The 14973-nt window shown below is 47.7% G+C and overlaps 2 protein-coding genes across 29 annotated transcripts in view; one reads left to right on the top strand and one right to left on the bottom strand.

The window, feature by feature from the left end:
• PKLR (pyruvate kinase L/R) overlaps positions 1–5234 on the bottom strand; it is a 22157-nt gene extending 16923 nt beyond the window's left edge. For all 19 annotated transcript variants that reach the window (XM_081494292.1, XM_081494302.1, XM_081494294.1 and 16 more), the window contains exon 1: positions 5164–5234. The gene's annotated coding sequence lies outside the window, so the exon portion shown is untranslated. The remainder of the gene's footprint in view (positions 1–5163) is intronic.
• The window catches only part of FDPS (farnesyl diphosphate synthase), an 18525-nt gene extending 3552 nt beyond the window's left edge, over positions 1–14973 (top strand). For 2 of the 10 annotated variants that reach the window (XM_081494408.1, XM_081494407.1), the window contains exons 2-10: positions 6676–6817; positions 7960–8100; positions 12168–12248; positions 12391–12513; positions 12888–12976; positions 13072–13144; positions 13836–13913; positions 14015–14149; positions 14714–14973. In XM_081494408.1, coding sequence (XP_081350534.1) covers positions 6677–6817; positions 7960–8100; positions 12168–12248; positions 12391–12513; positions 12888–12976; positions 13072–13144; positions 13836–13913; positions 14015–14149; positions 14714–14914 — 1062 coding nt within the window. In that variant the 5' untranslated portion in view covers position 6676 and the 3' untranslated portion in view covers positions 14915–14973. Of the gene's footprint in view, positions 1–5379; positions 5523–6360; positions 6578–6654; positions 6818–7959; positions 8101–12167; positions 12249–12390; positions 12514–12887; positions 12977–13071; positions 13145–13835; positions 13914–14014; positions 14150–14713 lie in introns of those variants that run through there. The other 8 variants (XM_081494399.1, XM_081494400.1, XM_081494401.1 and 5 more) reach the window with 8 other exon arrangements.

Below are 14973 nucleotides of genomic sequence, written 5' to 3'. Positions count from 1 at the left end.
GAGATGATTGGATAGCATCACTGACTCAATGGACATGAGTTTGAGCAAACTCTGGGAGATGATGAAGGACAGGGAAGCCTGGCATGCTGCAGTCCATGGGGTCACAAAGAGTTGGACATGACTGAGCGAGTGAACAACAAAGGAGAGGCTAGGGGCTCTTGTTCCTGATTTCCCCAGGGTTCTGTTAGGAAGGTCACTTCTGGGAGGTCCCAGACTGGAAATAGGGAAATGAGAGGCTTTAGTTCTGGGAGACATGGCCTCTCCTATCAATATTGTTTCCATCAATCCCAGGTCACATCCCCCCTTTCCTGAATCTGGGGTTTGCAATGACAGCGAATTAATAATTCTGTAAACTAAAAAATGAACAACGTGAGAGTTGCGAGTTAAGTTTTATTTGGGGGGACTGCAGCCCAGGAGACAGCACCTCTGATAGCTCTGAGAGACTGCTCCAAAGAGGCAGTGGGAGAAGGTCAATACATAAGATTTTGGTGAAGCGGAAGTTCAGTGCAATCAAGCACTCTTTTTTTATAAAAGTCTTTCAGCTAGGCACGAAGAGCTGATGCCACCATGAAGAGATTTAGTGCTTTTCTACATATAAGGAGATGCAAGGATTGGGATCATCTAAAGACCTGTTTCACATGTTTTCCTGGAGTATAGATACCTCAGCCTCCACACTGAATTCCCCTCAGGGGGTGTTGAAGGTTGGCAGCTGCAGCAGCACAGGATTCAGTCTCTTCAAAGGCAGATGGCAAATGCCTTTATTGTTGTTCAGTCACTGGCAAATGCTCTTGGCAAGTGCCACCTTGTAGTTGACTGTTCCTTGGACTTAAATGGACTTGAATACTTATAAAGACCTTTTCCTTACTTTCCACTCTTGATTCTCAACTCTGCTCTATGAGCTAATTAGATAAGGCACACATTTATCCTCTGAGTCATTAATAACAAACAGATGACATGAATCACACTGATATCCTCAATTAGCAGTTTGGAGCCCACTCAGAGATGTCACAGGGCTTGTTGAAGTTCACTCAGCTAGTTCGGGTGGAATCATGACTTGCACCCAGGTGGCACTTAGACCCCGGGAGTTCCGCTTTAGCTGGCAAGAACAGGGAAGACTGGAGCCTGGAATTGGCTTCCCTACCTGGCCTGTTTCTTTCTTTTTAAAAAATAATATTTATTTATTTATTTTTGGCTCCACTGGGTCTTTGTTGCTGCACGTGGATTTTCTCTAGTTGTGATGAGTGGGGGCTAGTGTTCCTTGTGGTGTGCAGGCTTCTCATTGCTATGGCTTCCCTTGTGGTGGAGCATGGGCAACCCCAAGGCATGTGGGATCTTCCTGGACCAGGGATTGAACTTGTATCCCCTGCATTGGCAGGTGGATTCTTTTTTTTTTTTTTTGGCAGGTGGATTCTTAACCACTGGACTACCAGGGAAGTCCCCTGGCCTGTTTCAATTGCTCTTCTCTCTCGGGGTGAGTTAGCTGGCCCCTGATACCTGACTCCCATCAGACCACAGAAGACAAGCCAGGTGGGAATTAAATGGGACTTTCTCCAGAAGTTCTCACTCCTCCTTCAGCACATCATCTAGCAGGCTGTGCCCCTTCTTGAACGGTCTTTGACCCAGCCTCCACAGGCCCCAGTGAGCCTCCTCCTTCTTCCTGAAGTTATCCCTTGCTTCCTGGACTGCTCTGGACTTCCTGCTGCTCCTCTGCCTATCTCTTATCTGTATCCTTTATTAATGCTTCCCCCTCCTCACCCCACCAGGCAAGGAGCAGAACAGGAGAGCGGTGACTCAGGGCCTTGACAGGTAGGTGGTGACAGAAGGAAGACATGGCTCTGGGAAGGATCCACAGGATCCTCAAAGGTGTCTGTGTTGAGGTGTGCAGATTTAAAGGTAGATGAAACACATTCTGGATGTGGCTCTGTCACTCTTGGGCTGGAAATCTTTGACTGAGGTCCTCACATCAAGGGGCAAATCTTACAGGTGAGAGTTCAGTGAGATAAAATATACGTGAAAGTGCAGATTTCAAATGTCAGTGACTTAATGCTGCTGCTGCTGCTGCAAAGTCGCTTCAGTCGTGTCCGACTCTGTGCGACCCCATAGACGGCAGCCACCAGGCTCCGCCGTCCCTGGGATTCTCCAGGCAAGAGTACTGGAGTGGGGTGCCATTGCCTTCTCCGCAGTGACTTAATAGCTATTCCATAAATAAAGTGTTTGTGTAGAGAATAAAAAAGGAAAGAAGGGTTTGCACATCTCAAATAGCCAGGCTGCCTATCAGGGACTGTCTCACCCTGGGCCCTTGTCTCCACTTTCTGGCTTTTTTTTTTTTTAAGTTTTTTAAAATTTAATTTTAATTTTTTTATCTTTGGCTGCACTGAATCTTTGTTGCTGCACATGGGCTTTCTCTAGTTGCAGCGAGTGGGGGCTACTCAATGCAATGGCTTCCCTTGTTCCGAGGCATGGGTTCTAGAGTGCGGGCTCAGTAGTTGTGGCACATGGGCTTAGTTGCCTTTCAGCATGTGGAATCCTCCCAGATCAGACCAGGGGTCGGTCACCTGCCCACTGCAGTGGAAGCATGGAGTCTTAACCACTGGACTGCCTAGGAAGTCCATATTTTGTATTGTTTTGTTTTCGGTCTCCCATTATCTTTTTTTCCCTTTCTTTTTTTGGATTATAGTTGATTTACAATGTGATAATTTCTGCTGTACAACAAAATGATTCACTTATACATTTATACATGATATATATAATATATATAAAATACACCTTTTAAAAATATTCTTTTCCATTATGGTTCATCATAGAATACTGAATATAGTTCTCTGTGCCATATGTAGGGCCTTGTTGTTTATCTATTCTATATATAATAGCTTACACCTGCTAACCCCTCACTCCATGCTTTCCCAATCCCCTCCGCCTTGGCATTGATCTCAACTTTCTAGCCATCTTCCTCCTGGCCTTCTAGGAGCTCCACCTGCTACAAAGTGCACTCTAGGGAATTTCTCCTCAATGGCCTTATTTCATGTGGACCTACAATGATATAGGTATGCCTGGCCAGCTGCGTGGGGCTGAGGGGAAGGGTGGGATAATTTGGGTGTGGGGAACATCATAGTATAGGATGAGGAAAGTGAAATGAGACTTTCCTTTGGCCAAAGGCCAAAGCTTTGTGCCTTTCTCTGAGGAATTTCCTAGCACCTGAGGTTCTGTTGACCTGATCTCTAATTTCTTTTGAGGTTCCGCTTTTTTCCTTAAAGACTCCTGTCTCAAGGTGAAGGCAGACTGGCAAAAGTTAGCAATGTCACACCCTCCTTACTTGGGTTGTAGTTTACTATGTAATGATGTTTTCCTAGACTTCTCCCTAGTTCTACTCCAGGTAGGTACAATAAGTTTTATTGTCATAAAATATATTTAACATAAAGTTTACCATTTTTAACCATTTTTAAGTGTACAGTTAAGTGGCATTAAGTATATTCACATTGTTGTGCAACAATCATCACTACCTATTTCAAGAACTTGTAAAATCTCAACAGAATGAAATGCTGTACCCAGTAAATAATAATTTCCTATTCTTCCCTCTCCCTGGTTTCTGGTAGCCATTATTCTACTTCCTGTCTCTATGAATTAGATTACTCTAGTGGAATCATAAGTATAAGTAAGGGGAATCATACAGTATATTTTCCTTTGTGTCTGGCTTGTTTCACTTAGCACAATGCCTTCAAGATTCATCCATGTGGTATCATGTGTCAAAATGTCCTCCCTTTTAAGGCTCAATAATATTCCATTTATGTATCAATGTATACAACATTTTGTTTATCCACTCATCTGTTGATGGACCCTTGGGTTGCTTCCACCTTTTGGCTGTTGTGAATAATGCTGCAATGAACACTAGTGTACAAGTTTGTTTGTATCTCTATTTTCTTTCGGGTATATACCTAGGAGGGGCATTTCTGGATCATATGGTAATTCTATGTTTAATATTTTGAGGAACCATCAAACTGCTTTTGCTAGCAACTGTACCACCTTACATTCCCAGTAGCAATTTATGGGGATTCAAATTTCTCTGTCCTCACTGATGTTTGTTATTTTCAGTTTTTTGTTTGTTTTTGCTATAGCTAGTTTAATGTGTAAAGCAGTATCACATTATGGTTTTGATTTGCATTTACCTAATGACTAACGGAATTGAGACTCTTTTAAAGTGCTTACTGGCCATTTGTGTATTTTCTTTGGAGAAATGTCTACTTAAGTCCTTCGCCCATTTTCTAATTGGGTTGGCTGTGTTTTTGTTGTGGAATCTTAGAAGTTCTTTATGTATCCTGGATATTGAATCCTTATGAGGTATATGATTTGCAAATATTTTCTTCCATTTTGTAGTGTTTTTTTTTCCAGTCATGATAGTGCTGTTTGATGTATGAATGTTCTTAACTTTGATGAAGTCCGATTTGCCTTTTTGTTGTTGTTGTCATTGCCTATGCTTTTGGTGTCACATTTAGGAATCTATTGCCAAATCCAAAATATGAAGGCTTACCCTTATGTTATCTTCTATTTTATGGTTTCAGTTTTTATATAGTTACCCATGGTGGGTGGGTAAGGGGTGTGTGTGTGTGTGTGTGTGTGTGTGTAAAGTGTGTGTGTTTAAGGGGTGTGTGTATACAGGGTATGTGTGTGTGTTACCCATGGTGGGTGGGTAAACTGTGTGTCTATGTTACCCATGATGTGTGGGTAAACTGTGTATGTGTGTGATACCCATGGTGGCTGGTAAAAGGTGTGTGAGTGTGTAAAGGGTATGTGTATGTAAGGAGTGTGTGTGTACAGGGTGTATGTATATGGGGTGTTGTGTGTTACCCATGGTGGGTGGGTAAGGAGTGTGTGTGTATGTGTGTGTAGGGATAATAGTTCTGGTTTCTGCTCGAGTCTTCGCTTTGTTGAGCACTTATAGCACTTTATATACTTTATATCACGGTATTATCCTAATTTAACAAATAAGGGAAGATAGTTTCAAAGAAGTCAGTTGAGGCTCAGAAGTTAAATGATTTGCCCAAGTTAGACAACCAGTTAAGTAGCCTTGTTGGTCCCCCTGGGGTTTTAGTAACGTGCCACTCAACTGTACAGGAAAATAATGACAATTTGAGTAGTAAACAACGCCGAGTTCAAGGAATTCCAAACCTGTTTCCTCTTTCACTACGACTCCGTGCAAGCTCACCCCATCTTCCGCCCACTACAGCCCTCTTAGCTTTAGGTCCCGGGGGCCAGCCCTTCCATTGGCTGTTGGTTACAGGGCCTCATACTCATACGAGGGGAAGTAGCCAATCATTGTGGCTCGTCTCCGCCCAGCCAGCCCGCGCTAGATTGCGTAATCGTTGCCCCTCCTGTGGCATGTAGGGAATTGTAGTCTAGTGACGCATTGCTGCCTATAGTGAAAGGAAGTCGAGAACTACTAGATCCAGCGACCCGAGCGCCGAGCGGTCCAGCTTTTAGGAGTACCCCTCCAACAATCTGAATCTGCAACCCGCATCCCGGAACAGGTGAGAGAGGTCGAGGGCTGGGACCGGAGGCAGGGGCTAGAAACTCGGTCTTACCTCTGTAGCGCAACTTTAAGGCACAGGAGGTCCAGTCTGTCGTGTCGATGTTCCCCCGTTTTGGGAGTTGGTGGGACCGACTGGCTGACACCGTGGATGTGCAGAAACTCCAGAACTCTGCCATGTGCTTTCCTGGAATTCCAGTATGACTGCACTCTGCTTTGCTCTTCCGCTGCGAACCCTACCCACCCACCCAGTGTTGCTCCGAGGCTGTCAGCACAGTCCTGGCTCTGTGAGGGTCCAGTCGCAGAGCCCCAGACTACATGTCCATAGTACCCAGGGGTTCTGCTTTCATGTCTCAGAGCCTGCGCTCCCCTCTCCCTGCCTACCGAGGGAGACCTGGGTTCTAGATTTGGCGCTGCCACTCCCCGGGTATCCTCCTACCTCCTAGAGCCTCAGTTTGGCCTCTATAAAAGAGGGTGATTTAAAGATCCTCCCAGCCCCTGGTCCTGAGGTCCTTTACTCTGGATTCTTAAGTTGGTGCTCCAGAATTTGGAGGAAGAAAGCAAGAGTATAGCAATTCCAGAGGCTCCCTGGTGGAGGCGTTGACGGTTCCTCAACCGGGTAAAGTTAGGTGGCTTTGAGTCCTAGCCTTCTTATTTTAAGTGTGATCAGCTGAGTCTCGGTTACCTAGCCATACTTTTTGTTCCCTGCGTTTCTTTCTGTAAGTGCCCTCCAGCTTAGCCCAGAAGAGAATGGGGCGTTCTGGGTACAGAGGTGAAAGGTTGGAGGGTGACTTGGGCAGCTGACAGCGTGCATCTGCCTCTGGTGCTTGCCCCTGCAGGGAGTGCTCAATGCCCCCTCCCTATGCCACCCTCCATGCTGCCCCTGTCCCGCTGGCTGAGATCTGTGGGGGTCTTCTTGCTGCCAGCCCCCTGCTGGGTGCCCCAGGACAGGTTGCTGGGTCCCCTACGGCAACCCACCCTGGGGCATAGGTGCCCAGTCCTGGGGGCCTGGCACAGTGCCCGCTGCTGGCGGCAAGCGTGGACAGAGGAGCCTCGGTGAGTTTGGCAGGGCTGAGGGGCCTTGGGGAGGGGAGCAGCTGATTAGGTTTCTGACTTGTCCTCCCTCTTGTCAGAGCATTTTACTCCTCCCTCAGAATGAATGGAGACCAGAAATTGGATGCTTACGCCCAAGAAAGGCAGAATTTCATCCAGCACTTCTCCCAGATTGTCAAGGTGCTGACTGAGGAGGACATTGGGCACCCAGAGACAGGAGATGCCATTACCCGACTCAAGGAGGTGAGGGATTTACAACTTGAGAGGGTGAAACTTTGCAATCTCTGCACATGTGTGGGGTCTCTCTCTGGCTCTGGGGTGACTTTTGACAGGTGTGGGAACAGACTTTTATCTGAGAGACTCTGGGTCCATTCTGGAGGGGGCGGAGTCCGGGCAGGTCCAATCAATCCAGCTTTGTGGTTCTGGTAGGCCAGACATACTGCTTTGCATAGGGGTGGAGGGCCCTGGGGGTGAAGGGCTTGAACTGGGTCTTTGATTTTGTTGAGACAGGGAATCAGGTGTCCAGAAATCATAAGGGGCTACCTTGGCAGGGACCTGGGAGGAAGGGAGGAAGCAGTCTGAGGTGGGGCTGAGTGAAGCTAATGTTCCATCAGAAACCCCTCCTGTAGGGCAGGAACTGTTTGTTGAGATACCTAAGTTGCCTTATTCTTTTGGAGTATCTAGTAATTCTTTTTGTAAATGCTGCCTCATTTGTCTGAGGGAAACTAAGGAAAAGGAAGTCTGTTTTGGGATGGAGATTAAAAAGGGAAGTCTTCCTAATGAATTACATCTGGTTGACCACAGGACAGCAGAAGGCAAAATGAGAAGCCCCAGCAGGAGGCGATGCCATTGAAGGAATAGTGGATGGTTCCCTTAACCTGAGTCCCCTCCAAGCTGTCCTCTGGCTAACTTGGGGAGGAGGGGGCTTGTCTTAGTTAAGTGAGAGGCTTTTTATTTGCAGATAGGTTGAACTGTGGAGAGGGGTGCAAAGGAGGTGGCTGAGAAAGGAGGAATGAGCTGTGAAGAGGAAGTTAGGAGAACTGGGGATGGGAGAGACCTGGGCTAGCCATTCCCTTGGCATGCACAAGAGTTTCCCCCAGGTTCAAGCCCTGTCTGGGTTTGGGAGCAGATTTTAATCTCCAATATGGAGCCTTTCAGTGTACTGAAGAAGACAACGCAGTGAGCCTGGGGACTGGGGAACTTCCAGCTGTGCTCCGTGACTTGGAAGAAGCCAAGAGAGTAGTAGTTCAGAGGCCGCCTGGAGGAGTGGTTGGGATTGAGGAGGATAAAGAGGTTCGCTGGTCACCAGTGGGAGAAAACAAGGAGAAATCTCAGAATAGCTGCTCCGCAGACCCTGATGCCTTGTCCCTCTGTTCTTTCCCCAGGTCCTGGAGTACAATGCCATCGGAGGCAAGTACAATCGGGGTTTGACGGTGGTGGTAACGTTCCAGGAGCTTGTGGAGCCCAGGAAACAAGATGCTGACAGTCTCCAGCGGGCCCTGACTGTGGGCTGGTGTGTGGAACTGGTGAGAAGGATGGGGAACAGCAGGCGAAGACGAGGTTTACTAGAGTAGGGGTGCCCTGGGTAGGATGGGGTGGGACAGGAGGGATGGGCCTGAAACTCGGCTTCTCGGTTGTGTTTCTGTGCCTCTAGTGTGCTGTGGCCAAACCTAGTGAATAAGGGTTAACAAATGTGGGGAGGCTCTTTTACCAGTAGATACATGTTTCACCTGTACTCTAGTGGTGGGCCCGGGCCTTGGAACTGGCCATGAAGTTGTCAGCTCTTTCTTCTGAGCAGAGGACAGCCACAAAAGTGAGATAGTTCTTCTAGAAGATTATTCTATGGCAGAGACTGAAAACTGGAAGCCTATTGGTAGTTTTTGAAAATATTTTAAAATTAAGTTCCCTAAATCTAACACAAGAAGAGATTTCACATGAAACCCCAGATGTCTTTTATCACATGGAAGATTGCTAGATATGGGTCCAGAGTCCCATATAGCAACAGGTGGCTGAAGTTGAATTGAAGCCACTTCCCCAAGACTGGAGATGGACTCTCTTGTGTGGGTCTGTCTCTGTTTTGCTCCAGTCTTGCTGTCTTCAAGCTCAGCTGGCTCTTGAAGGTGTATGGTTTGCTGACCTGGCCTAAAGTCTCCATTTTAGGCTTCCCGGGGGGACTAGGTTCTGGAATTGGGGGGTGCTAGACCCTGAGGAGTGGAGAGATGAGCCCAAGAGGGAAGACGCTCCGGGCTTGGTGAATGACGGGTGATCCTGGCCTCTGGAGAGGAGCAGCTGGCCTGAGGGGAGGGTGTGATGAGCTCAGCACTGGCCATGCTGCGTTCTTGGTGTGAGCAGATCAGGTGGAGCTGTCTGTCCTGCAGGTGGTAGAATTTCCAATCTAGAGCTTGTAAGGGAGATGGGGCTCTACAGTAGGGATTTGCCTCCAAAGGGGTAAAAGGATGATGGCCTCACTTAGGATGGGGCCCCTGCTGACAGAGGTGGTCTTCTAAGGACTGGTGGTGCTGAGGAGCCCATAACCACAGACAGCAGGCAAGGAGTGAAGGGCAGGAGGATAAGGGCAGAGCTGTGGGGGGCCCAGCAATTCACCTGGTAAAATCAGTTGTTACTAACCTTAGCTGCACTGTAGGTTCACCTGGGGTTGGGTTGGTTTGTTTTGACCAAACCATGCTGCTTGTGGGATCTTAGTTTCCTGACGAGGGATGACCCTTGGTCCTGGCAGTGAAAATGCTGACTCCTAACCAGGGAATTCCCATGTTTTCTTAAACACAGCTGTACTGTGACCACTTCCCCTAGGATCCCATTTGAGCAGTCCACCATTTTTTTGGATGATTTTTGTTATAATCTCTGCTTTTATCTTCCTTTCACTTCTACCATATCTCCTTCAACTTCTTACTTTTCTATTTCAGCATTTACCTCCTAAAAACAAGGACATTTGCCTATATAACCACAATACCATTTTCACATCTGTCTTAGTCTGTTTGGGCTGCTATAACAAAATAAGGTGGTTGGATAACATCAGCGATTCAATGGACATGAACTTGTAGTAACATGACAGGTAGTGAGGGACAAGGAGGCCTGGCATGCTGCAATCCATGGGGCTGCAAAGAGTCGGACACGACCTAGTGACTGAACAACAAAATACCAGTGACTGGGTAACTTATAAACAACAGAAATTTATCTCTTACAGCTCTGAAGGTTGGGATGTCTGAGATTAAGGCACCCATATGACTGAGTCTTACCAGGAGTCAGACTTCTCTTCCTGATTCATAGCCAGCATCTTCTTGCTGTGTCCTCAAGTGGAAGGGGCAAGGGAGCTCTTGGAGGTCTCCTTCATAAGGGCACTAATCCCTTGCATGAGGCTTCCACCCTCATGATCTGAGCACCTCCCAAAGGGTCCACCTTCTAATACCATTATCTTTGAAGGTTAGGAATTCAACATAGGAATTTTGGGGGGAAGCATTTAAATCAGAGCAACAGTCATGATAGTTAACATTGATACCATAATATTATCTAATATACATTCCATATTTAAATATTTATAATTCTTCCCCAATTGTCTACTATAAGGTTTTTTTTTTAAAAAAAAAAAAACATCTAGGATCCAAGGAGAAGTGATGCATTGCATTTGTTAGTTTTTCTTCAGTCTTTAGAATACTTCCTCCATCATAATGGACTTTTTAAAAGTATAGACCAATTATTTGATAGAGTGGCTCACAGCCCAGTCTGATTAGTATCTAGAGGAAATAGGCAGGGTAGACATTTTGGTAAGGATGCAGTGTGGGTAATGTGGTGTGTTTCTCGTTACTTCCCACTGTAACACTGGGGAGCTTACTAAAAAAACCCAACCCAATACTGTGGTAAAATCCTTGTAGATTTAATGTTCTCCTAATAAAGAGAAAGTGCAGTTGGGGGGCGGAGGAGATTGAGGGAGGCCACGGAATGAATGCCCTTCAGAGACGATCTTGGTTGAGAGGTGCTGGTTGAAACCAGCTGGCCCTTGTAGCCACACGGGAGGCAGTGGAGCCGTGGCTTCAGGGAACAATGCCACTCCACATAGACACATTGTAAATAAAATGTGTGCCCCCAGTGTAGAAAGCCCAAGCCCCATGCCAGGGCAAGGTCAGAGGGAAAGGTGCAGATGGAGACCTCCTTCCCTGAGGACTTGGCCTGGAACGACAACAGCCCTTTCTGCACTGTGCACACCTGAGCTGGTGGGTAGTGGTGGGCACTTCTCTGAGCCATGCAGACCCACTGGAACACACACAGGGGTCAGGGTGGGGTGAGGTTTAAAAACCATGTCTTCAATGAATTCCTATTAGTGGTCCAGTGGTTAGGGCTCAGCACTTTCACTACTGAAGTAGGGCCCAGATTCAATCCCTGGTCAAGGAACCAAGATCCCACAAGCCATGCGGTGCGGCCAGAAAGAAAAAAAACAACAAACCATGTCTTCACAAGCTGTTTGAGGGAGCCGGGATGTGTAGCCTGGCTGCTAGAAGTATCCCCGGGAGAAGTTACAGTGCTTCATTCTCATATATTTCTTAGACAAACATTTATGGACATACCCACTCTGGGACCAGCACTGTGCTGGGCTTTGGGAATGCCATGCAGTCAAACAACCTCGTCCTTGCCTCAAGGTAGTTCACAGTCCTGCAGGGAGCCAGCATAGTCTGGTACTTTCCAGTAGGCTGGCACTCAGAAGAGGAAGCCCTTGGAGGATGTTTAAGAGCCATGGGTGAAAGTTACCAGGAGTCTGACTTCAGTTCTACCTTATTAGACCTGGGCTCCTAAATGAGCTTCCTGAGGTGGGGTTTTGTTGCTGTTTGCTGGAGTGGATAAGCAGTGCCCGGAGAGAATGCAGAAACCGGCCTTTCTTGTTCCTGAAGTCATGTAAAGTCACACTGCATGAAGAAATCTTTTTTTTTTTTTAATTTTTACTTATTTATTTGGCTGTCTTAGGTCTTAGTCACAGCATGCAGGATCTTCAGCTGTGACATGGGACCTCTTGGTTGTGCCTTGTGGGATCTAGTTCCCCGACCCGGGGTTGAACCTGGGCTCCCTGCATTGGCAGCCTACGGTCTTAGCCACTGGACCACCTGGGAAGTCCCATGAAGAAATCTTGCTTGAAACCCTCCCCAAAGTTTTTGGCCAGGGAGGAGTACAGTATGTGAAGATATTTCATCATCTCCCTGATAACAGGGATTGTCTGGAGATCTGTTACGTCTCTTACTCTGAAAACAAGGGAGTTTTTGTCCCTTTTTATAGTTGGGAAGCCTGAGCCAAAGAAGTCATACAATTTTCCAAAGTCCCACAGCCCAGATTAAAAGTCCTCAGTGAACTTCCTTGGCAGTGCAGTGGTTGGGATTCCATGCTCTCAATGCAGGGGGCACGGGTTTGATCCCTGGTCGGAGAACTAAGATCCCACATGCCACACAGTGTGGCCAAAAAAAAAAAAAACCAGTCCTCGGCCCCATCCTGACCTACATTCCCTGTTCAGTGATTCTTAAAAGCAGCATCTCTGTTGCTGGTAGAAGGAACAATCATAAGGACCCCTGGGACTCTTATTCCATCTTCCTAGCTCCAAGCCTTCTTCCTGGTGTCAGATGACATTATGGACTCATCCCTTACCCGACGGGGGCAGACCTGCTGGTATCAGAAGGTAAGTGGGTGGGAAGGTAGCGGTGGGGATGGCAACAGACCGCTGGGAAAGGGTCACATGGAGCCTATGGAGGAGGTGTTACAGGTTCTTGGTATGAGTCTAGGCCAGAATTTGATTGCTTGTTTTTCTGTGTCCCTGACAGCCAGGCATAGGTTTGGATGCCATCAATGATGCTTTCCTTCTGGAATCATCCATCTACCGCCTGTTGAAGCTGTACTGTCGGGAGCAGCCCTATTACCTGGACCTGATCGAGCTCTTCCTGCAGGTGTGCTACAGACTAGGGCTCCCACAGTGGCCTTGGGCTCTATGGGACATTCTCGTCCAGATATGCCATGCTCACTGTCCTTTATGGGACATTCTTGTTTTAGGGTGATACCCAGGTTTGCCTGGAAGGGGAAGTAATTGAGGGAGGGAGTAGGGGTGGGTGGTGGTGGTGGCTTCCCTGTGTCTCTGTGATTGAAAGGAGTGATAAAGGGCATGTGTGTGACTGTATGGGCCTTGAGTTTGGAAGCCCTCTGTTCCTCCTCCTGTCTTTCTGACCACCCACTTATCAACTGCTGTGGGATGTAGGCCCCAAGATTTTAGAGTTCTCCAGCCCTGGAGAAAGCCCAGTTCACAGGCCATCTTCCTGCTCCTTAGAGTTCTTATCAAACTGAGATCGGACAGACCTTGGACCTCATCACAGCCCCCCAGGGCAACGTGGATCTTGGCAGATTCACAGAAAAGAGGTGAGGGACCATGGGAACCATATCTGGACAGTGAGAGGGAGGCTGGGAGGGGGTGCATAACCCTTCTAAGGAGTTTATCTTCTCCCTGCACTCAGGTATAAGTCTATTGTCAAGTACAAGACAGCTTTCTACTCCTTTTACCTTCCTGTAGCTGCTGCCATGTATATGGTGAGTGAGCCTCTCCATCCCTTGCTGCCATGCTCATGTGGACCTTTCAATAAAGAGGCCACAGAGCAGACATGTCCCCACTATGAATGGCTGAGTGATCTTGAGTAAGTTACTTAATCTTGCTGAGTCTGTTTCCTCAGCTGTAAGATGAGGATAAAATCCCCACCTGTGGGACTAATTATAAAAAAGAACTGAGTGGTTTACATGAAAGTGGACAACCCATCAAGGGGGAACAATGAATTCTCCATCTGTGTACAGTAGGAGGAGTGGGGAGGAGATAATTCAGGCCTGAGGGAGGAGATTAGATTCAAAGGCAATCAATGGGATTAACCATCTATGCTGACCTTCTCCAAGTTTCCTTTCCACAGTGAAAGAATTTGGAAATGGGAAAAAGATTAGGAAGCAGGACCAGAGCGACTCAGGGACTGAGCCTTGTGAGAGAAGAGAGTCTGAGGGCCTTCAGAATGGACTCACCTCTGCTGTAACTTGCAAGAAGACCCATAGCTAAAATCAGTGGGTTAGAGGGTGGACCGTCAGCCAGGACTTCCTTAATCAGGGAAGCCAAGGATGTCTGAAAGGAGAGAAGACTTGGGGGTGGTGTACTGGGGCAAGACCCTCTTCGTGGGAGGAAACAGCCAGAAAGATGCAGGCACCTCTGGTATATGACTTGTTAACCCCCTTTTCACTGTAGGCGGGCATTAATGGGGAGAAGGAGCACGCCAATGCCAAGAAGATCCTGCTGGAGATGGGAGAGTTCTTTCAGATTCAGGTAGGAAGGCATGGAGGACTGGCAGAAAACAGGCTCCAGCTTTGCTCCTTCCCTGCCTTACAGCCTCTTCATTCCTCCTTTTCTGCACCCCCTCTGCCCAGGATGATTACCTTGATCTCTTTGGGGACCCCAGCATGACGGGTAAGATCGGCACAGACATCCAGGACAACAAGTGCAGCTGGCTGGTGGTTCAGTGTCTGCAGCGGGCCTCTCCAGAACAGCGCCAAATCCTGCAGGTGCCCTAGGGTGTGCTGTGGACCCTCAAGCTGTGGAGTAGGGGAAAGAGCAATGGTTTTTCAGTGGGGGTGATTTGACACACACACTCTCTCTCTCTCTCTCTCTCTCTCTCTCTCTCTCTCTGCCCCCCCCCCCACACCCCGCCCCGGCATTTGACAGTGTCAAGAGACATTTTTTTTTTGGTCATCGTAACTTGATGTGTGTGTGTGCCTGTGCCACTGGGATCCCTAGTGGGTAGAAGCCAGAGATGCTGCCAAATACAACACATACAGTAGCTTCCCACAAAGAACTATCTGCCAGAAATTTCAAATGGGCCAAGAGTTGAGAAACCCTGGGGTAGATGAAGCTGAGGCCTGAACCCCACTGACTGAGCATTTGGGATGGGGAGGGGGGGTAGTTCGAGATCTTAGCTACTCGGAGACCCTTGAAACTGGAGGCAGGAATGGAATGAATGAATGAATGGCATTGGAGAGGTTCTGGAATATCTGGATGGGGGAGTGGAAGGGTCCTAGAGGTGCTGGGGGAAGGCTAATAAGCCTGTTTTCCTACCCCCGATCCTTCAGGAGAACTATGGGCAGAAGGAGGCTGAGAAGGTGGCCCGGGTGAAGGCGCTCTATGAGGAGATGAATCTGTCGGCTGTGTACATGCAATACGAGGAAGACAGTTACAGCCACATTATGGGTCTCATCGAGCAGTATGCTGCGCCCCTGCCCCCAGCCATCTTCCTGGGGTTAGCACAAAAGATCTACAAGCGGAAAAAGTGACCTAGAGTCTGTGAAGGTGGGGAAGGGAGGCTTTTCAATAAATTATTGTCTAACCTGTG

This window comes from Giraffa tippelskirchi, chromosome 5 (genome assembly GCF_054371585.1).
Source record: "Giraffa tippelskirchi isolate mGirTip1 chromosome 5, T2T-mGirTip1v1.2.pri, whole genome shotgun sequence".
Classification (NCBI taxonomy): Eukaryota; Metazoa; Chordata; class Mammalia; order Artiodactyla; family Giraffidae; genus Giraffa; species Giraffa tippelskirchi.
Note: the sequence above shows the minus strand (reverse complement) of the source record. Positions and strands in the feature narration are given on the sequence as shown.